At 34.5% G+C, this 23,179-nt stretch overlaps 1 protein-coding gene across 6 annotated transcripts in view; it reads right to left on the minus strand.

Moving 5' to 3' along the window:
* ISPD (isoprenoid synthase domain containing) overlaps nt 1-23,179 on the minus strand; it is a 114,000-nt gene that overhangs the window by 36,246 nt on the left and 54,575 nt on the right. For 5 of the 6 annotated variants that reach the window (XM_027684717.1, XM_027684716.1, XM_027684718.1 and 2 more), the window contains exons 6-9: nt 22,108-22,205; nt 17,100-17,189; nt 16,255-16,341; nt 11,710-11,838 (exon numbers count right to left, since the gene is read on the minus strand). In XM_027684717.1, the coding sequence (XP_027540518.1) occupies nt 11,710-11,838; nt 16,255-16,341; nt 17,100-17,189; nt 22,108-22,205 (404 nt within the window). Of the gene's footprint in view, nt 1-7,552; nt 7,662-11,709; nt 11,839-16,254; nt 16,342-17,099; nt 17,190-22,107; nt 22,206-23,179 lie in introns of all 6 variants that reach the window. The other variant, XR_003534471.1, reaches the window with a different exon arrangement.

The following is a 23,179-nucleotide window of genomic DNA, read 5'->3' on the forward strand; positions in this document are numbered from 1 at the left end:
CAATACAAACTTTCCACTGGAAACCTTTTCCTACAAATTTTCAGGTAACTAGACCTTTCATACCAACCACTGTTGAACAGGTTCTGAAAAATCACAATCAGCAAGGTTAAAGTGCAGAATCTAAACATTGCAGTCTCTTTGCAGAAATGTAATTGTTTTTAGGACATAATCATTTCAGTGTGTTAATTATTCATCAGGATACAAAATAAAAGTTATATTGCTGACTAATACAAGCATCTGTACCATTTTATGGATGGTTTTAAAAATTCAAGAAATAAACACAAATTCTAAAACATTAATACCTTTGCCTCAGTTTTTCTTTTGCCCAAACACAAAGTGCCAAGGCCAGACTCCTCCTCAGCCACTGCCACTAACTGTTAAGAAACAGAATTCAAAATGTTTTATCCCTACTCTGGGTGACTGCATCATGTTTTTCCCAGTCATCCCATACTTTACATAACAAGGACTTAAACCTCCAAAAGTTATGTAACATACACATCTAGTAGAGAAGGGGGGAAAATGTTTTAATAAAAATTTCTTATCTACAGAATGAGGAAAAGCTGCACATGACCAGGAGTCAGCACAAGAAATGGAGCTTCACCCTGACCCAGAGAGGGTGGTCATTGAAAGAAGAAATTTAACTTTTACAGAAGTAACTAACACCCCCTCTGCCTTCAAAGACAGAATCAAAAGAGGACATTTACTCTCTACTTCAGAGGCAAAGGCACATGCTGTCCCTCTCGACAACACCAAGTATTTTTGGTTCATGAACTCTATGAGCACATAATGATAGTTATGCCATAATTCCATGGAGAAATCTTTGTGCCTTGAACATTGCAAGCATAGAGCACACTTTGAGGATAAAAATGAAAAGCTGAAGTATGGAACTGGTATCTGATCTAGATGAAGGAAAGCTCTGAAGTCATTTTACCTCATTTTGATTAATGAAAGATGTCATAGGACAGGGAGAAGCATCTAAAATTGCACAGCTCAGGGAGCAAGTCTATGTGCAGTCAGCCTTACAAAGTATACTTCATTTTACTGCCATTGTTTAAGTAGAAATCACACATTATCTCTGTCTCAGATCTTTTGCTAAAATTTTGCCTACAAAATTCAACACCTGGTCTGCTAAATTTAAGCACAGAACACTAGAATTAAATACACGAGTTAGAGACACTTGAGCACGTAGCTGCATAAGAATGGAAAGACTGAGTCAGGGAAAAAGCTGAAGGCACAAGCTCTGCCAAAAGTGCACACTTGTGCTGTTGCCAGTACCACACAGGTTGAATAAAACTCAAATGTAAACAATCCCATTTTTTAAAAGATTCAGCTTGGTGGAAACTTCAGAGATCAAATCAAACAGATTTATTTAAGTACATTGTGAAGTAATGGGCCATGACACTCAGCAGAAAGTAAGAATTTTGAGCTGGTGAGAAAGTACACTGTAAGGCTTGGAAAACAGTTAAAATACTATTTAGGAAGATGAATAAAATTTCCCTTAGGAAAGCAAGTGCTCAAAGAATGTTTTAAAATCAAATATAATGAGTTCAGACTGAAAGTGCTAGAAAATCTATAGTGGTGCAATTTTCCACTTTTATTCAATCAAAGAATCTGATAGGAAAATAACTTCCAGAAAATACTTCACAACAAAATCCAGATTAAAATCACTATCCAATAGAGGTTTCCTATGAGCTGACCTCTGTTAATCTTAAAGCCATGCATTTCCATATCTTAAGAGAACAGTTTAATCTAACTTTAGGTTCTCTGCATCTCACAATCTTAAGATATGAACATATTTTCATATTCTGATGTTCCAAAACATTTTTAGATGAAAGCCAGCAGAAATGTTTAGAAACTTCACATTAGTGAGATAAAGCTGCCACAAGACTTGCTCCTGTTATCCTTAAAGGTTAAAAAGTAAATAGCTCTCAGCAACCACAAGCAAGCAGTAGAATGCACTCAGAGATTGTTCTGGCCTTATGATTGGTGAAGAGAAACAACAAATATTTATTGGCTGTAAGTGAATTTGCTTCTCTTTCTGCTTGAACTAGATACTGCTTTCAGCAAGCTCTGTGAGCTGCTTGGTGTGAATATGGGTAAGCAATGCTGAAGGAGCAAGGGTGTGTTTGCACTTTGAATGCAGACACTGACCAGATAACATGAGGCAAGTGGTTAATGAGAGACCATGGCTGACAAGGGCACAAACACGTGTTCATAGACATCAGGCCCCTTGCATGAGAATGTTCTCTCACCATTTCTCCATAAAGGCAGAGATATACAGAATGTGACTGGAGAGACAGAGCAACTCTCCTATGACTATAAACTAAGAGAGCTGGGGTTGTTCCACCTGGAGAAGAGAAGGCTCCAGAGAGACCTTATAGCAGTCTTCCAGTACCTAAAGGGGGCTTATAACAAAGATGGGGACAAACTTTTTAGTAAGGCCTGTAGCAATAGGACAAGGGTTTTAAACTAAACTAAACCTAAACTAAAACAATTATTTTAAACTAAAAAGCAGTAAGTTTAGATTAGATATAAGGAAGAAGTTTTTTACAATGAGGGTGGTGAGAGACTGGAGCAGGTTGCCCAGAGAGCGAGTAACATTCAAGGTCAGGCTAGACAAGGCTCTGAGCAACCTGATCTCTTGGAAGATGTCCAGGTTCATTGCAGATCATCTTTACAGGTCCCTTCCAACACAAAAGATTATCATTCTATGATATAGGAGAGGAAAACTATTCTCACACAGCAAAAAACCCCGCACATTGGAGCTGAAAGATAGTCACTATGCATGCAACATGTTGTGCTAGAAATCTCAGCAGGGAAAATACAGCTATGACATGTGGTTGTAGCTGAAAAAAAAAGAGAAAAATGTCTGTCCAGATATGACAAAATTTGCAAACACCTGCTGAATAACAAATCCATGGAGATAGGCCACAACAGGATCAGGAAGATCCTCAAAGCATAGGACAATAATAACAAAGCAAGAAAAGAAAAATGGTAATAGAAGAGAAACAGAACTGAAGGATTTGTGTCCTGTTACAGTAAACAGAAAAGAAACAGGTCAAGGGATAAGAAATCTTGCAAAAAGAATCAAGTGGTACAACAAGACCTACATGAAGAGTCAAGATTCTGGCTTCTGAAAGAGCCAGAATCAAAAGGCAAGAAGGAGGAGGGCAAAATTGCAAACTGAGGGAAAAAGACAGAGCGAACTGCAGGTGAGTGGCTGGGGAAGAGACAGTTAAGAAATCAAAACAACATAAGAAGAAACAATGATTTGTATTATATTTTGCATTTAGGATACAGATCCATCACAGAATGGAACAAAGCTAAGGAAAAGAGCCTGGATTACATATGTTGAATATAAAATGACAAAGGGATAGAAAAGAAATAATGAAAAATTGAGGAAACTTGCTAAAAATAAGGTAAATGAGTAGTTAAGAGTATTAAATCCTCGCAGGAAATATGGAACACAGAGTAACCATACTAAAAGCACGAAGCCGAAGGATGCTGCCTCACGGGCCTGGGGGGAATGGCCCAAGAAAGGGCAGAAGGAGGGCAATATGGGAGGTTATAAGAACAAGAAGATATCCTTCAAAAATATGTAGACATGCCCAGATAGAAAAAATAGAGAGAATAATATGTTTTGGCATAGTAAATATAAAAAAAAAAACAGTACAGCAAACAAAAAAACCCTAACCAACCAACCAACCGACCATAAAAAGATTTTGAGGAACAACTAGCAAAACCCAATAATTAATCCTTCCTCATACACAGCAGAAGCAGGAAGTCTGCCAGAGAGTCTGTAAGGCCAACTGATGATCAACGGGTACAGTGGGCACACAGGAAAGACACAGTGATTGCAGGGGAAACTACATTAATTCTTTAAATTGGTGTGGGGAAACTCATATGCCGGATCCCCTCTTTGTTAATGGCCAACTAACCTCTAAAACTGCAGTTACTGTAGAAGAGGTATGAAAGAAATTAAAGAGAGGAATGTGACAAATCCTCAGGACTATGGGGTATTCATCCAACAGCTCACTTCCTAGTGGTGTGCATCATCTCTAGTTTAAAAATTGCCTTAGTAGGCACGACTGTGTGGGAATACTTTCAAACTTAAAACAAGAATAGAAAGTCATACCTCTGTACCAGACAATTTAACAAAAATGTTAAGTACTTGACAGTAATAGCAGAGGGCAAGTTAAAGATGATGGTAAAGTCAATATGTCTTTCTTTTAAGGTTTGACTTTGCAATCTTACTCCATTTCTTCAAAGGACAGTTGATTGAATTTACTGGGATTTCCAAGACTCTCAACAAATTTCCTTGCCAAAGGTTTTTAAGAAAATTAAGGTGCTAGAAGATAAGACAGAAGTCCTCACAGGGATAAAACCTTGCTCCAGAGTATAGAGGGTAGGAATAAATGGTCAGTCTTCAGAACAGAACCCACGTAGTTCAGGTGGGATTTGTTATAGGATCTATGTTGTTAAACACATTCATAAATGAACTGAAAAAATGAGTAAACAATGATATGAATTTGCTTATGATACAAAGTTCATTAGGATAGGGGCGGACTAAAATGAAATGCAGAAAAATCATTATGAACTGAGTAAATAGGCAATAAAATGATAAATGAAATTGAATGTAAGTGAATGTAAAACAATACCTGTAGATTTCACATTTTAAATGATGGGACCTCAGTAGACCAGAAGAAAGAACTTGTGTTTAGGACACTATTTTGTGAAGAAACATCTCCCTTTCTTTGTTTTCCAGTCTATCTAGTTGTCACACTGGAGGCTAAAAGTTTACATGGACCTCAGGAGACATGACAAGAGCATGAAAAAGAAATCCTTCAGGACTAGTTATCTGCTAAATGACATCTCTGGGGGACAGCATGGAAGCCAGGTGAGAAGACTAATTTTTAATGCCCAGCTTAGCATTGCCTTAAGTTGAGAATTGTAGCACTAACAACTCAAAAGTGGAACTGTCCCTAAACAGATACAACGGATTTCAGAGGTTTCTGTTAGGCAAGCTAGCAATGGAAAAGTTAAAAGCCATTTGTTTGCAAACAAAGTTTTGTGTCAAAATCCTTTCATCTTAAATGTTTATATTTCCACGAAGAGATAGCAGGTCAACATCAAAGCTTTCATACGGAAAAAAAAAATCAGAATCATTCATACTAACAGATTTGAAGATGAAACTTTGATTTGATGTTCATGGTATTTTGTTTTGCAAATGGTTCCAATTCAATGTTTATTTCCTATTATACTAAAGTATCTAGAATAATTAATAACTACATACTTTTCTAAGTTGCTATATTGTATATTTCATATTTTCTTTTCCTCTAGAGAGCTCAGCATTTCAGCTTTAATCCACTTGTTCCCCAAATTCCAGTCCATACTATGAAGCTATTTTAGAGTAATATATTTTATACAACTAAAATATTCACAAAAGAAACAACTGGCAACCTTTATTGCCTAGCATTGCCAGAATGGCTGAACTGGGGTGCAAGAGCAAGGATGCTTAAAGACGGTTTTATGAAGACAGGACTTTTAAGGTAAGTCTACATGCCTTAATCATTTTGGCTGTCAAGGTGACGGAAGAACTCTGATTTCTCCAATTATAAGTTCAATAGCTGAAACAAGTCTAAAAAGGTCATGTGTAAAAGGCATAAAACATTAACCTCATCATTTTACAACCTCAGCTTGTTAAACTCCTAGAAGTTGTAATAGCAGAGACAAATTGAGCAACTTTCTGACCTTTCTCTGATAAAAACCTATACAGTTACTTAATGAAAACCCAAAGGTTACCAATTATTTTTCTTAAAAGCCCATCATCCTCAGACTGGGAATATGGCACTGCACTGCAAAGTTAGTTTGTGAAAATGCTTCATTTGATTGCCCTTAGTAGAGCTGCACAGTTATAATAAGTCTACTAATTTATTCCCTGTTTTGGCTAGAAAAGCATGAAGACTTCAGGGGGAAAAAAGGAAAGCCAAGAGAGAGAACAACAGAGAGAGATAGGCAGCAAGAGAAAACGAGCAAGAAAATATATACAAGAGCATGTATGTATGTATGTATTCAAGGTATACACACTGAAACCCTGAAATAGATGAATAGCAATCACAATTTGTTCATCAATATGATCCACACCATCTAATAAAAAAGCAGTAGTATAGCCAAGTAGCTGTGCTTCCCACAACTGTACACACCAGAGTGCTGCAAGCAAAAGTGAGATTTCAAGGTTCTGTGTTTATGACCTTTCCTGACTCAAAGCCCAAAGTTTAACCAAAATTTTGGTAAACTTTGAACTAATATATTTCTTAATTGACTAATGTTCCAGAAACATCTTTTTTAATTTCTTGACAACCTCTGAATGGTACAAAACAGATGAAGGCGGCTTGTTTGATCAAACAGATTTCAGTTCAAAATACAAAGCCACCTACCTCGTTTATCATTTCTGCATATATTACACAGCAGAAAAAAAATATTCACTCATGCATTTCTTTGGAACTACTCAGCTTTCTGACTTTCAAACATTAAATTTAGAACTGATTTTCTGGAGTTAAATAGTACAAATATTTCATTGACAGGAACCTTAGAACTTTCAAACAAGTATGATACTAATATGGAAAAAAATACAAATATGTTGTACTAACAGCAGTTTTTACAAACAGTATGACTAAATCTATGTTTAAAACCTGTGCTATTTTCAGAACTTCCTGTAGTTTCTTGTAGTTCTATTTCAGAAGTCAGTGTTTGTAAATCTTTTTCTACCTATTGCAAAATATGCATTAGTGACTGATTGCAGACAGTAGTAATAATTAAAGATAAAAGAGTGTCCAGCCTCCATAAGTATCCATCTTTGGATTTACTGGTGAATGACCGGCTAGGACTTTGTATTAATAAGCTTACAGATGTTGATTTCTACTAGGTTACTCACACAGAAAATTTCAAAGTGATTTGGTTTCCCTCTCTGTCCCAAACTCTGTGGAATCAAGATCACTCAGGCTCATCATCACACATTTGCACAATTTTCCTTGATGAAAGGATGAATAGGCCATAGGATCCCAATACTTCAAAGCTCAATTTCTGACTCTTGAAAATACTAAACAGTAATTACTTGGCCTTAAGAACTTCTATGAATAAATGTAGGTTTCCAGATTGATTACAATCTATTATGTCATTGCAGATGAAATAAAAAAATGGCATTTTGAAAAACAACAAAAAAAGAGGTCCTCAAGCAGCATTCCAATCATTTTAATCAGATTGCAATCATTTGACCAATTCAGTTATAATTCTTAAATGAATTAAGAAGCACGCAGGGGTCATGCAGGGCAGGACTCATTTGTTTTCAATGAGTTTTCAAAGCTTTAGTTTGTGATCTTACTTCATTTGCCCTTCAGGCTCATTATCTCACTACTAGTTGCCAAACCACCTTCTGCTTTGCGGATTATCCCATTTGGGGTTGTGTTCCCTGTTTTGAGAACTACTGCCTTAATATTTGCACATAATACTATATCAAGGGATCTTTGATGAAAAAGAAAGCATAAATGTTTACCTTTGGGGTTTACCAAGTCAGACAGAAAACACTTTTAGCACTCTTAAGTATTTCTTGAGCCATGACGCACACTGTAGATGATCCTCTTATCTTCAGAAAGTCTTTAAGGCTACAATAAGTGTCCCGTATGTTCGCATAAGAAATCACCCACAGTTCAGTTTTCTTTTAGTTTCAACAACTTCATAACAATTATTCTATTGCGCCATTTGTCTCTTTTTAGTGTATGGACTGATTTTTCTGGCTGTCAGTGAATAGTTCCTTTATCTTAATCAAACAGAAGTTTCAGAGGCAAAAGTATTTGGAGTCCCCTTACCCCAGGCAAGCCTTAGCACATACTTGCTGTTCTGGCCCTACATTTTGTCATTTACCTCTCTGAAGTAGGATTATTTTAAATTAATACAGTTCTATAACCATGATATATTAGTATTCCTTTCATATTTTAAAGCTTTCTGTGGCTTCCTATGTCCATCCAAACACGCTTTATTTTGGATGATCACTGTTCCTTTTTATTCTTTGTGAAAAGTAATAAAGTTATTACTGAAACCTACAGACCAAGATTTTATTACTGTAACCTCTACAAGCTACTGAATTTGAACTCCTATGATAGGAAATGCTGCTTATATTTTCTGTGTGCTGACTATTTTTTGTAATTCAGTCATAAGAAATTATTATTTCAAAAGGAAGAAGAGCAGTAAATAAATAGCACATTTTTAAAACATTACTGTCATATTTAAGCATAAACCCATTAACTACTTAGGATATGTTTAAAGATAATTATCCACATGTGTGAGATCAAGGCCCAAGTTCATTAATACTCCATTGCTCAGAGCATGGAAAACATATTACTACCAAATGCAGCTGAGGTTTCCTCCCAAATCTTGTAGTTTGAATGATATAAACCAATGCTTTTAAGATTAATATATTTCCAGCCCAGCATGGATGCAATGATTTGATATTACCTTTGATGTTCTTTGGTTTCTTAGCAGTTCTTAAGACTCCTTTTAAGTAAAATTTTGTTTATTTAAGAATAACTTAGATTCTTTTTATAGGCTTTCCTCCTAATAGTCAGAATTTGCTATTCTGCACTACACCCTACTAGACTATCATTAATACGAAGATTCTTATTCTAATACAAAATAATTCCATACCAGTTATTGCTATTTTCAAGGTGAACTACTCAATAAATCAAAGCAGTTGGAATTTTACTAACATTTTCATCAACATATGCCAGTAACATCTCCCATAAAAAATGGATTTTTCTCCCTATTTTTAATTCACCTTGTTTGTCAGCTATTTCCTTCAACTCATCTGAAAAATATTCAAAAACTAAATCCATAAGTTCAGACTCTGGAATTTACTGATTACTCTTTTCCCCTTTGTATTTTGAATGAGTAAACTATTTCTAATATTCTGGAACTGTTTTAGAAAAGAAAAAAATTAAAATTATTTTCACAACTGAAATTTAAATTAACAGTGTTTTCAGGATGCAAAGTAGAGCTGTTACGAAGTTGATGTTCCATGCATGATGTTTACAAGAGAAATAACTATTTGTGTACCAGTTTATGCATTCAATTTTGAGCAAATGGAAGGTACTAAGTAGGTTATTTATAAGGCATATTAAAGCCTTTTCCTTTAATTCTCCTGATTATCTTCTTGGTGTATCAAATATTCATAAAAATACTTGATATCTCTTTCGGAATACCAAATAAACACTGCATTTAAGAAGCGAAAATAAAGACTCATAATTTTTCTTAGGGCTTCTCAGCTCCTTCAATGCCATCAAAAACATACTCCTCTGTTCCAAAAGCATTTCATTTCCTGTTCCAAAAGATTAAAAAATTTATAATTTTTTTACATTATATAAAATATTTATTTAAAAAAATTTGCTTTGCTAATGTAGAATCTGAAAGAACTGCCCTCATATTCTTTTATACCAAGATATTATCACACCCACCTAATCATATAACCCACCTCAGTATTACCATGGTCATGTGCCTCAATAAATTTCTCATCCCTTACATTTTATCCCTGTTTTAGAATCAGTAAATCTGCATCTATCAACTGTGTATGTCTGGTAGTGAGGATATAAAACTGTCAGCTAGAGGTAAGCTCTATGAAGCAATTATCTGTCATCATTCTTTTCCTGAAATAAACTATAGCTTTCCAGGACTTCTGGAAAACAGACAGTGACAGACGATATTGCAAAAATAGGCTGAGTAACCTGCATTACAGCATCAGGTGCTTTTTGTGTTTCCACTTCTTCTGGACTGCCCATCATGCCTGTATGAAATTTACCTTTCCATCCTCAAGCATGGAATTCACCTATTAACGGGTTGTACTAAAAGTAAAATACCTCGGTGACTCTCAAATCATGCTTTGGACTTCAAAAAAAAAACCCCAAAACCTGTTTTAAAGATATCTTTTTGTGTAACAAACTGCTTTTGTTCACAGTCTCTCTCAGTCTCATCCAAACCAGCAATAAAGTCTAGGTTATGTCATTTCTAGATTCGTTATGTCAAATCTTTCCATAGGTCTTCACTAGAAACAAATATGTTCTTTGTAGATCTGCAGCCGAAAGAAAACTTGATACATATATCACACATATATAATTTCAAAACACTTACAAGCAGGAACTCAAGACTATATGCCTGTCTTTGTGAGCAGCATGTGTATTAAAGCCATTTTAAAATAAGATAGATAACTAGAAGTAGTTTACTTACTTTGCAAAGTGTTTTACTCTATGTAATATTTTTTCCATGCTAATAAATGATGGCTCTGCCTGCAGTGATCTTAGATAATGAGTCTAGCATTTTATTTTTTTAAAAAATGGAGGCAGCATTCTGCTGCAATTCTCTTACCACCAAGGATCAGGAACTTCCATTCAGATCTCTTACTGCTCTTATACATGCTAGTTAATGTAAAATGTTTTGGTGCCATGGTCATAAAAATCCACCAAAGATTATAAAAGTTTTCCTTTTTCCCAGTTTTACTTTTCAGCTTTACTAACCAGTGCTATCCACATATGTCTCTTTGATCCACTTGAATACTCAATGAATTTTAAAAGGAAAAAATTGTAGTTACACTAAAGCAATATTTGCAATGTTACTTTTTACCATGCTAAGGTGCCTCAGAGCTGTTTCCAACAGTTATTCAAATTGTTTTTACTAAAGGAAGCCAGTTCACCCTGGAAAAAATGGGGTTTGATAGTACCAGAAAGAAGACTGAAAATAGTTGTATGCCCCTGTATGTTTTACAAACAAGAGACAAACTAAAATCATATAATAGCAATATTCATATTCTGTTGGCATCAAAAGTCTGTAAAAGCATAAACTGATAGGTATTGATACTCATAGCTCTTAATAAAGCCAGAGAATTTGAAGGGATAATCAAGTGTTTGGTATACCAGAAAAAGACACGAAACTATAGCCATATTTAACAATTACATACAAATACCTAATTCAACCCCCCAAAAAAATCAGTTAAGATTACATTTATTCTTCTTTGTTAAAATTCCTGTTGAATATCTAACTTACTACTTCCTTCACTGCTGACTGAGTTAAGAATCTGCAAAACTATATCTGCACTGGAGGCAAGGCAGCCCACTCTTCTGGCTGTATCCCAGGCAAAACATGTATCCCAGGCAAAATGGTTTATTTTAAATAGCTTTTGTGAGTACAAAGGATGCTGAAGTGGTAACCCTTTTTGCCTCCACCTGAGGCAATTTGCTACTGTTACAGACACAGACACTGTCTCAACACCTATATGCTGTGCCCTTCCTGTCCCCTGAATACCAAACACTGTTTTGATGAGGGACGTAAAATACTGCAGAACCACTGACTGAATGTACTTTTACTATTTTTTACCTTTTTAATGCTGCACAAAGCAAGTTTCAAAGCAGAAAAGCAAAAAGGGCCCTGATGTTTTCATGTGCTTCTAAAAAATGTTTACCATTTCTTCCTCCCAAATCAAAAAGCTTACATTTTTGCCTATAACTACAGGCTTGTCTGAATTTTGAACAAGAACAGGCAAGAATCTTCAAAAAAATCCTTTTCAAGTCATATTTATTTCCCTTTGATTTTGTTTTAAATGAAGATTCTATCATTAATCATATAAATGGCAAAAGAAGATAATTTGCACATAGAAAAATAATTACATACCTTATATTGGATAAGGAGACCATAAACTAGAATGTTTTTCTTTTTAGTTTCCCTTGCAAATTTCTTGATGCTAGCTAGTTCTTCCATCCCAATGCTGAAAGAATTATTTCCTGATATATCCAAGTACACCTGCAAAGGAACAAATAAGGAAAAAAAAAATCAATTTTTCCATAGTATGCCATTCTAGACTGCCAAATTTTAGTTATGTTTTAGAGTTATGTTAAGCACACATAAAAATACAGACTAACAAATGTTTTTCTTAGCTAGCTTCTATTACTATTGAACTCCACTGCTTATACATTTAGTTACATGAAAATTATTTATTTTCAAAACACAACGAAACCAGAACACATCAGAACACAACGTAATAACTGCATCTTAAAAATATTCAATTAAATCAGAAAACAAACAGCATTCTTTTCTAAGTTTTATTCTAACTTTCACAGTTGGTTGGGGTTTGGGTTTGTTTTTTTTTTACTATCAGGGTACTACAGAAATACAGATGTTTTTCTTAAGCCTCTTCAAGGTTTTCAAGACAGAGCTACATTCTGTAAAGTTTTATTTTGAATTTACTATCCTTTCAGCATAGCATATTAGTTGCCTAAATTGGATTAATTTCAACATAACGCTTCAAATTTAAAAAGCAGAAACTACTTCAAAACAAGATAGGGATATGACTATCCTGAGCTCTTGGTCAGGGAAAGGCAGGTCTCATATTCATCAGGGATGCTGCACAAACATGGTGGGTCTTACAGGATCTGAATTACTATTTCCTGGGAAGTTATCAACTAGTTCAACCCTTTCCCCAGGCTCATGTATTCCACAGTTTGATCAATTTACTTACAAAGCTTCTATTAACTGTAGAAATCAAATTAAGGATGATGATTTGTACATATAAAGTTTTGGCATCTATTAATAGCAGAAATGCCTCTCCCCTAAAACAAAAACATTTTTCTGGCTGAATGATTCCATTGATGTAAAATTTATCTGTAACCACTACACAGTAGTAGAAGTACAGAGGTTGTCCCAGAGACCAGCGCTTGGGGAAATTATTTCAAGTTCTCTTTGTACCTTATGTTCAATTTATCCTGACAACAAATAGGTCTTCACTCATTTTTCCTAGCAATACTTTTTTAAAAAGCTGTTTATTGTCTAAGCGCATACTCACCAGAAGCAAAGCTATAGTCTTCTACTACACAGGCAGAAATTAATTTTCACATAGTCACTGTTTTGTTATTTTTTACCCAAAACAAAGCTAAGTACTACTCATTTACAGCTATTTACAAGAAATTATAAAACTTATTATTTTAAGAGAACTCAACATATCTCCTCTCTAACTTGTTTCACAGCTTTAAAAAGAGATTTTTCTTAAACTTACTTTTGTACTGAAATCAAAGCATTCCAACCACAGAGCTGAAGTACCAGCACTCCTTTCTTTCTAATGCTAAGTTATAGCAACAAAATAAAAATCATAGCCATTCATTGCTTCTACAAACATGAATATGAATTGCTCAAAAAAGTAATGTCAGTTTAAGTATATGATTCATTTGGTTATAATAGACCTGGAGAGGATATTGGTTTGATGCAAACAAATAATTGCATGAAGTTTACTTCTGGTCTTCCTATTTCTCCTGTAATGTTAATCTTTCCTTTTGTCCAAATACAGCAGTACAATTGCTGCTTCAGCTTACAGATGCCTCAAAATAATCCAGTCAGGTACCAAGATAAAGGACAGACTTTGAAATCTGTGGCAGTTGACAGGCGGGATATGGACAGAAGTCATCATGTCCAGCGCAAGCTCATTCTTGTACTGGGACAAGGTTCCCCAGGCCAGTTAAACAGACAATCTGGCACAACAATAACACCTGTCATTTTTACAACTAAAGAAGCTGACTATTGGAAGGAAAAATAAAATTTTTTTCTCTTAATTATCAGATTGTTATGAAAAAGTTACTTGTGTCGTGAAATCAAAGAACAGACAAGAACTTTCCAATTACACACACGTCTACATTAGACTGTTCCTAATTATGAGTTTAGAATTGAAGCAGTTAGCTGCTTTCCTCATATATGCTTTCAATTCTTCACTACTAGAAAGAGTTTTACTTTTGAGAATAGAAATGCATGATGTTTCCCTTCCAGCTGGTACCTAAGACCTATGCATTTAATTGTCACTGTATTGCTTAAAATCCGGATTCACATTTGTCTGAGAACTATTAATATGCCCTTTTACGTCAAAAGAAAGTATCTTACAGGAGTTTTCATGAACAATTCTTTCAGGCTACATGTTAAACAAAGTATATAGGAAAGAATAAAACAGAGGAAAATCTCACTTATGAGCCTTAGTGAAGAGGACACCCAAAACTGACTTTAATTAAAAACCACTGAAGGAAATTTTTGTCCCCCATACCATCTGTAATGAGTTTTAGGGATCAGAAGTTTAAAGGACTTCCTAGTGATTAATATGAGATAATGATTTGTTTAACTAATTCTTTAGTAATTTAAAACATAACTTCCAGATTTCCTATTTATTCCTTCTCGTATTTCTAAAAGATAGTGTGGTACTTCCATCAAATGAAAGTGTAGCACCACTTTGCAATTAGGGTATGTCATTTTTAAAAGATACTTTTAACAAATATATGTGTCTCTATGTTTTAAATGTCAGCAACTGTTTCCACCTCATTATGAGGTGGAACTATCCCCTGTCTAGTTCTGGGAAATTTCAAGTAGTTGCTGGATCTGGGGTATAGGAAGCAGATTAAATGTATAATTTTCTCCTAAGGCTATTTTAGAAGGAGTTCACCTGAATAATTTGTGCATGCAGCAGGCTGCTCGAGCAAGTACACTTTCATTAAAAATAGTAGAAATGATGTAGAAATGATTTGAAGGAGCAGTATCTCAGGGGCAAACCCCAAGTTTCACAGTGAAGCATTATTTTGCATTCATACTTGCTTCTTAGTAGATATTAAGACCAGAATATTTATAGCTACAATATTAAGTTCTCACATTCTGTGTGTCGCACTAAAAAACATATTTAATTCAAAGTCCTGACCAGAACGTAGCTAAGAATTGAGCACAAAATAAGCATGCTTTTAACACCTTAGCTGGCTGACGAACAATTCCAACTTTATCTGCACACTCCAAAATTTAACATAGACGGAAATGTTTTTTTAAATTCTTGATATAACAGACTAATGAAAACACTCTCAGTCCAGAAAAGAGCATTTTTCATATCCAGTAGCCTTGTAAATGGGTAACTGAATGGGAGGCATGTAATTTCTTCACGGAAGGGCTGCCCAGGAAAATGGTTGAGTCACCAACCCTGGATGTATTTAAAAGATGTGTAGATGTGGCACTTGGGGACATGGTTTAGTGCTGGACTTGGCAGTACTGGGTTAATAGTTGGACTTGATGATCTTAGAAGTCTTCTCCAAACTAATTTTGTGAATCTATGTAACGTTTTTCCTTTGTAAAAGTAATTAATCTTCACAATATCTCGTTTAGTTGTAAGTTCAGTAATGAAATTTCATCATTTAAATTTCAGTTTAAGCTAAAATTCCAAAGTAAATGCTCAGTTTTACCACCAGGTCACTACACTGTGGACTTTAGTAACTATTCAGGACCCATGAAAAATATTCCTTTTGCAAGAGTTTCATATATGGAATTATACTTTAAAATCACAACATATTATCTTGTGTTATCGCTGGAGAGTGTAATAAATGAAGTCCAGAGGCACACTTTTTGTGACAGACGGCATTAATGACTCTCATTCCACCCAATACTTCTCATCCCTAGCTATTAAGCCAGAAAACATAATGACAGAATTAATTGGAGCTGGTTACACTGCCTGTAGACTTTCAAATCTACTCGTATTTTCTCCTTTTTAACAGTCTGAATAAAATAAAAGTCATGTACACTTCAGCTGTCATTTGTATGAACTGGTAAAGTATTCTGGCATTCATTTCACATATTAAGATTCATCATTATTCTGGCATTCATTTTGAACAATGAAAAATTCAGCAAAAAGTACACTTTAAAACTTTTGCCATGTACCAGAACAGACTTTTCAGTCTTACACCTCAGTAAGTAAAGTATGTATTAGTTATATTGAAAAGTACTTCAAAGTTAATTTTTAAGACTTGGACCAGAAAAGCAACAATAATTTTAAAACTTTGAATAAACTACATAGCATAGAAAAAAATAAAGCCACTTAATTCTGTTTCACCTCAGCATTTAAGCACAACACATGATTTGCAGCATCCTCAGCAGAGACGGAGCCCAGCAGTAAGGCAGGAGTTTATAGTTCAGTACAACCAGCCAGCCACAATGAGTCTTTCATAGAAATATATAACTAATAAATTGTCATTTGCGAGTGTCAGTTTATTTCCTGACAGCATGCACTTGTTGAAGTGCAAATGAGGCTCTTTAGAGTCCAATTTACAGCTAGAATTTATAATTTTATTCTGAGCTAGTAGAAGTTTAAGCCTAGTCTAACATTTAAAAAATTTCATGAGATGCTTTCTACAGTAACTTACAGGAGTTACCTACCGAAATAAGGACAACTGGATATAAGATATCTGATTTTTCCAACATATGCACTAGTTGCTGGGTTTCTTGAATGGCACACTTTTTATCCTAAATGAAAATAAATGTCTAGAATTATGGAGAACATCAAAACTACATAAAAAACTATCATAAAAATTATAAAAATAGAATTCAAAGATCTGTCATTTACGAAAAAAAAATCACCACCACCAACAACAACATAAAAGCAAAACAAAACAAAACGAAAAAAAACCCCAACACATCACTTTTTTTGTTTTGGGGGTTTTGGGTTGCTTGGTTTTAATATACAAATGTAATGGTATTGTTTGGTAAAGTTATAGCTATTTGAAAAAAATGGAGATTACTAATATTACCCTTAAGAAATATCTATATATAAAACAAGATTAAAAGTCTTGATTCGTCTTAGATATGGTTCATCTATGGTTCATGGGAACCTTCCTGTTCCCATACTGCGACCCAAATACAGATTACATGGCATACATATGTCCAGAATGGGAAACATTAATTTAGACCATGGTGGCAATGCACAGTTAGATGACTACGCATATGACAGACTTTCCTTGAGAAAATTCACTTCAATACAACATCTATGAAAGGGAATCTTCAACTACTTTCAGTTTCATCCCTCTTGTTCAAGAATTCATGCTTGGTTTAACAACATAATTATGCTCAAAAGTCCAGTTTGGTGCGCATCGGAAACATCAAACTTTAGAATGGATACAGCATGAGAACAGAAATAATAAACAACTTACTATTCAGATACTTTATATTTACCACTACTAACAAGTTTAAGTGCAAAGGTAAAAGCATGCATCCTTACTACTTACATTTACACAAACAAAATTGTAGTACTGTCCTGAAAAGATGCTTTGTAGATGGCTATCATTTCTGCTTTGAGATATTGATACAGTTTCAACCTGATGAGACAAAAAAAGTCATAAATTTTACTTCAGCCTTAACTCTCTGCTAAAGCTTCTGCTATTATGGCAGAGTTTGTTCATTCAAATTATTTTAAAATGGCAATTATTATTTCCACTACAAGAATTGAAATTTGCTCAGATTTTTGGATGACTCAACAGTGAAGCATGGAGCCCAACCTGTGCTGAAGCATTCTGCTAGGGAAACAGCAGAAACAGCCCGGGAAGCATCAGACACAAGTGCTGCTGCCCGGGTTAGGATGTTCAACTGCCACAGGATCACGATGATCTAATGATTTTAGATCTCTAATTCTGAGAAAAATCTCTATAATTTTCAAATATCTAGGTATTTTGTCTTCATGAAGCTAAAAATAAAAAACATTAAGTATGCATGAAAGACCAGGTGTACTGGTATTGGTATTCTAGGATACAACAAGACTCATCTAGAGTTTCTTCTGAAAATATTTCCTCAATGAATACTCTAAAATACTGTCTTAATCTTATTTTGCAACCTGTGACACAAGTTAAGAAACTACCTTATTCTAGTTAAAATAAAACGTAGATTCTACTCCATTATCAGCTTCAGGATTGCCTTAAGTGAAAAAGCAAATCAGGTAGTAGAGGGGGAATTTGTTCCCCAATAGGAAATAACACTTTGAAGTAAATAAAAAAATCTTTAAAATAAGGCAAAAAATCCCCAATTTCATATTGCTTCTATTAAACCAGCAAATCCCTCATTCCGCTGCTCAACTGAGCTTTATTTCTGGCCAAAAGACATATTATATATCACAGAAAATGACAGAAGCAATACACTGCTGTATTCCCTCAAAATGTCATTTAATCCACAATGCAACAGAAGCACCAAATACAACATTTAAAATGGTTTTGTAATATTATCTAAAGCTGTATTTGTTTATTTTTTTAATACTCAGGGAGTTAACTTTTTGCAAAGGAAGGTGGTTTAAAGCCCAAAAGTTGATATTTATGTTCTAAGGATTTCAGAAACATTTTGGGTTGAAATTTTGATAACATACCCCAGAAAGTTGACATTTCATATTTTAAAAGGTTTAAAAAAAAATTCACAGAAGGTATGAATTACTTAAAAATACTTGAAAAATGCAATACTCCAGGGCTCTCCTGGCTTGAACCTCTGCAGATATAAAATCAGAAATTCCTGGTACCTTTACAACCTTGCCTATACTTTGAGGAACAGGAGCACACTGCATGCCAGAGTCTTTTCAGAAGGTATTTGGAACATGACCCAAGGCAGAAGGCCTACTTTTATTTTTTCCTTTGAGATATTATAATACGTGACGCTTAAGTATTCCTGAACATTTAAAAATTCATATAGTGTATCAGAATTTTGATTTAACTTCACAATTTGATAAAGCAGCAAACTAAGCATTTTTTTACAGCCATATTTTCCAGAAAAAAATAAATCAAATTCCTCTGTTGGAAAAGAAAGCACAGCTGCCTTATTAGAAGCTTCAATAAATCATCAATTAACTAAAACGAATTCTTATTCTATTTGGCATCTTAGTTTCCTATGCAAAAATACTTTTTAAAATTAAAATTAATATTAATCAATGTTATCAGCTACTTGAGAGAGCAAAAATTACCTAAAAATACCACCTTGGTAAAAAGTGATTGTCACATAGCGTTTCAGTGTTTAAATAGAAAAGAGCATATGGATTTGCTTAATTACTTCTGGTCCTTGTACCAATTGATATTCAGCTAGTTCAAGAAGCAAAGACGGCAAGAACATGAAAACGGAGTTATAAATATGTTTTCTTTAATGTTTCTGTTACTTATCAGATGCCCTGTGCTGAAGTTTCAACTTCATTCAGCATCCACTTTCATAAAATCTAAAATTTATCCCAAGATATTGGGAAGCTGTAAAAGTTATTTAAATTATATCAGAATTTAAAATTACAATTAATACCAATCCAGCAGATAGACAATGCAATCATTAAGAAACTAGTGAATTTCTACTAGTGAAATGCTAGTTCATTTCCTACTTGAAAACAACCAGATATTTTTATATGCTGCTTGTGGATATTTATCCATTCACAAAAATAACACATAACTTTATCCAGTTGATTGCATTTCATGTGATAGCAGCACCTTGTCACTGAAAAAGCAGAAGTAATTTCCAGTCACAGAAGAAAACACCTTCAGCCCCCATTTAGGTTTGTCTGCTTTAAAAGAAAGGGCTAAATAACATCCTTAAGAAAATATTCAAGTTATGTCTTTCACAGTAACATATCTTGAGCAAAACATTCATTCCTTAGTTATACTGCTTAGAGTAACAGTGATTAAAATACTCTTAAAGTACTTTGCAAGCAATAACTGTTGCCTAAAAAAATTTTTTTAGAAAAGTTTTTATTTTCATTTTCTTTATCAGTTCTATTTTTAGGTCTTTTTTCCCCCTGCTGTTGGCATTATTATGTTATTAGAGTCTCTCTCAGAAATCCCTCAAACAAAATTTCTTTTAAATTCTTCTTTAATGATACATATGGGAGTCAAGAAATATCTCAAAAGTAAATATGGCTCCTTCTAAGAATTAGTGTCAAAACTAGCTAAAATGTTAAAATAAATTAAGTTTAAATTTCAGATAATACGTACTTTACTGAATGATTCCCAACTGGTCTATTATTTAGATCAATTACCCTCCAATTCGCCCTTTGAAAAGGCCCAGCTTTCAGTGCAGTACATTTAACTTGCTTAAAATAATTATCACACTGCACAAAATTAAATCTCTCTCACACAAGTTTACAGTGCTTCATTTAAGAAATCATAGGTCAGTGGCTATCATAGAATCATAGAATGGTTTGGGTTGGAAGGAACCTTAAAGATCATGGGCAGGCACAATTTCCACTAGACCAGGATGCTCAATGCCCCATCCAACCCGGCCTTGAACGGTTCCAGGGATGGGACATGCACAACTTCTCCGGGCAACCTGTTCCAGTGCCTCACCACCCTCAGAGTAAAGCGTATATCTAACCTAACTTTTCCCTCTTACAGTTTTTACCAATTACTCCTTGTCCTATCACTACATTTCTTGACAAAGAATCCCTCTCTGGCTTCCCTGCAGGCCTCCTTCGGTTATCGGAAGGCTGCTATGAGGTCTCCACACAACCTTCTCTTCTCCAGGCTGAACAGCCCCAACTTTCTCAGCCTGTCTTTGTAAGGGGGTGCTCTAGTTGCGTTATCAACTTTGTGGCCCTCCTCTAAACTTGCTCCAATAGTTCCATGTGCTTCTTATGTTGGGGGCACCAGAAGTGTGCCCCCGACACAAAATTCCTTCTAAGGTTAGGAGTTCTGTATACTGGTAACCTTATGAATTAACACTTAGCAATTTTATTGTTTAAAAACAAGACAATACATAATTTTTATAGATTTTAACCCTGAGGCTTCATTAAATGAATATTGAAGGATGTTTCAAGGAACAGTGCTAGAAATGAATTAAATAAACTGATTTAATAGAGCCATTAAAAAAAAAAAATCAGTCCTATATCAGTAGGAATCCCTACAATTTCATGTCCTCATTACCTTGTTTGAGTTCATTTTACATGTGTTTTATTCAAATGCACCACAGGTTCAGGTGCCTGACTCACCCAATAATTAACCAGTTATGAAATGAAAATTTGGCAACATGTTGTAAATTCTAACTAGTTCTGATCTGAGGTTGTTCAGTTCAAAGTTGCAGTGTTGGTTATCAAACATGACATATGCACTGATTTTTCTTACTGGCTTGGAAGTGCTACTCATGGTATGATCAAAGGGATTATATGCAACCATACTTAACAGATACAGATAAGTCAACACTTAAAGAAGTATATGGGTAAGTGATGTCTTCCTACTAATTGCAGAATAGTTTACATGGAGACAAAAAAGAAGAAATAGCAACGGAGATGGTGTCAGTGAAATGATTATATACTTCTGCCCCATTATACACTTATTCAGACAAAAAAGATCTTAGACTTATAAATATAGTATTTAATAGATATAAACCATGATTCCATACTAAATACAATTGTTTCTAAACAAAAACTGTAAGTGCAATGTCAAATGAGATTTCTAGATATAAAACACCAATACAGTTTGCTAGAGAAGAATATCATTCTAATAACTAAGTACACCATGCAGAAGATCAACACACATGAATACAACCATTACAGAAGTAACACTATGAAAATCAGGAAACCTGTGGTTTTGAACAACTATTCCCTGTCAGTTTCTCTGGGTAATAGGAAAATGTAATATCATCACATAAGATACAACTAAGAATCACTCCAAGACCAGGCAAAATCTAACCAATTACCAAATGCTAATCACCTTTGGGAAAATGGAAATATGATAGCTCTATTAGAAGGAATAATGAAAAAGGAAAAAGATAATTAAATGACAGTAGAAAATTCCATCAGTATCCTAAAGCAAAGGCTTCAATGTGCATTCACTGTGAGTGAAATGTACCCCTTAGACTCTACAAAAAAACTGATTAATTAGATTTTGCACTTGCAGCTCTGCAGGAAAACAACTTACTCTTTAATTGGTTCAGACTTTAACCTCAAAGTAACAAAAGCATTTCCTCTGTAACATATTTGTAACAATTTGGGCTTACTGAATTCATAAAATCTAAAGAAAATGGCCTCTCCGTTGTCTGGATTCAATTTCTCCTCTAATCTAATATATACATTTTAAGTGGAGCTGTAAGATCCCCTTCTACATCATAACTGGGCAGAAGATGCTTCTTTCTTGGTAACTTCCACACCTGGTGTTAATCCTGTGTAATAAATACTACAGTGACACAGGAAGTCTCAGTTTCTGTATTCACATTATTTAGACCATTTCTTATGAGTAGTGGCAACCAGAAACACATTAATCATACAGTTGAAAGCCATAGAGTTGCACTTACTTTTATTTGACTTTTCAGAGATTCAGGAAGGAGAAAACCAACTTGTGCAACAGTTTCATTTGCATCGGTAATAACACAAACTTCTTGTGAAAGGTTGTCTGTGATTGAGAACAAAACCTTAGTATTTCATACAAAAATAAATCAATCAAAGTTACCAACCTGCTAAACATTACCTTCAATTCATATTGCTGTCTCTTGAAAGAACCTTTTCAACAGCTGTAAATATAAAGACTACTTATTTCAAGGCACAGTTAATCTAACTACATCATTTATATAACATACATTTCAAATATAAAATTCAACTTATATTTTTTATGATTTTCTGCAATGTGAAATCATCTCATGAGGCCTGTCCCCAAAGCCCATTTAAATAAGGGATTCCTTTTACAAGATATTTTTCAGGTCCACATTAATGACAGTAGACGACAATCAAGAAAAAATTTTTAAAAGTTCATGTGACGTATCACTTCAACAGATCACTGAATGCAGTATCAGCAATACTGAGAAAAGAAAAAAAAAGCAAAAAACCAGGAGATAGCATAAATCTGCTTCCCAACAATATGCACTACAAAATCGCCCCCAAAAAGTATATTGAAAATACTGTTCAGGGAGACAGCAGATATAACTGTTCACCACAACATCAAAGAAGTTGGAAGAGTCAGTGACAAAGATCATGGATTGGGCAATTTCCTAGATCTTTTACTGGTGTGGGAAAATATAGTATTTTGTTGCTATCAAGTTTCAAGTTACCGCCTGATCTGTTCCATAAAGCCCACAATTCAGAAAATTAGTATTTTCTCTAGTTATTCAGTAGAGGTATTAGATTTGGTGAGCATTTTCCTTTCTTTAAGCAAATAAATCAAAATAATTCAAGTCTGAAATTCTCAGCTGTAATTCAGAAATTTATCCTTTAAATGCTGAATTACTACGCAGAGCAAAATATAGGATTTCCAATGTTTTTGGGGTAGCCATTGCATAAGTAAAGAGAAATTTCACAAATGTGAAGTCGAATTACGTTTAAAGCAGACTTCAATGAAACTTCAGGGACAGAAATATACCAAACACCACCACA

Source organism: Neopelma chrysocephalum, unplaced genomic scaffold, assembly GCF_003984885.1.
Source record: "Neopelma chrysocephalum unplaced genomic scaffold, ASM398488v2 Primary Assembly neopelma1_67, whole genome shotgun sequence".
NCBI lineage: Eukaryota > Metazoa > Chordata > Aves > Passeriformes > Pipridae > Neopelma > Neopelma chrysocephalum.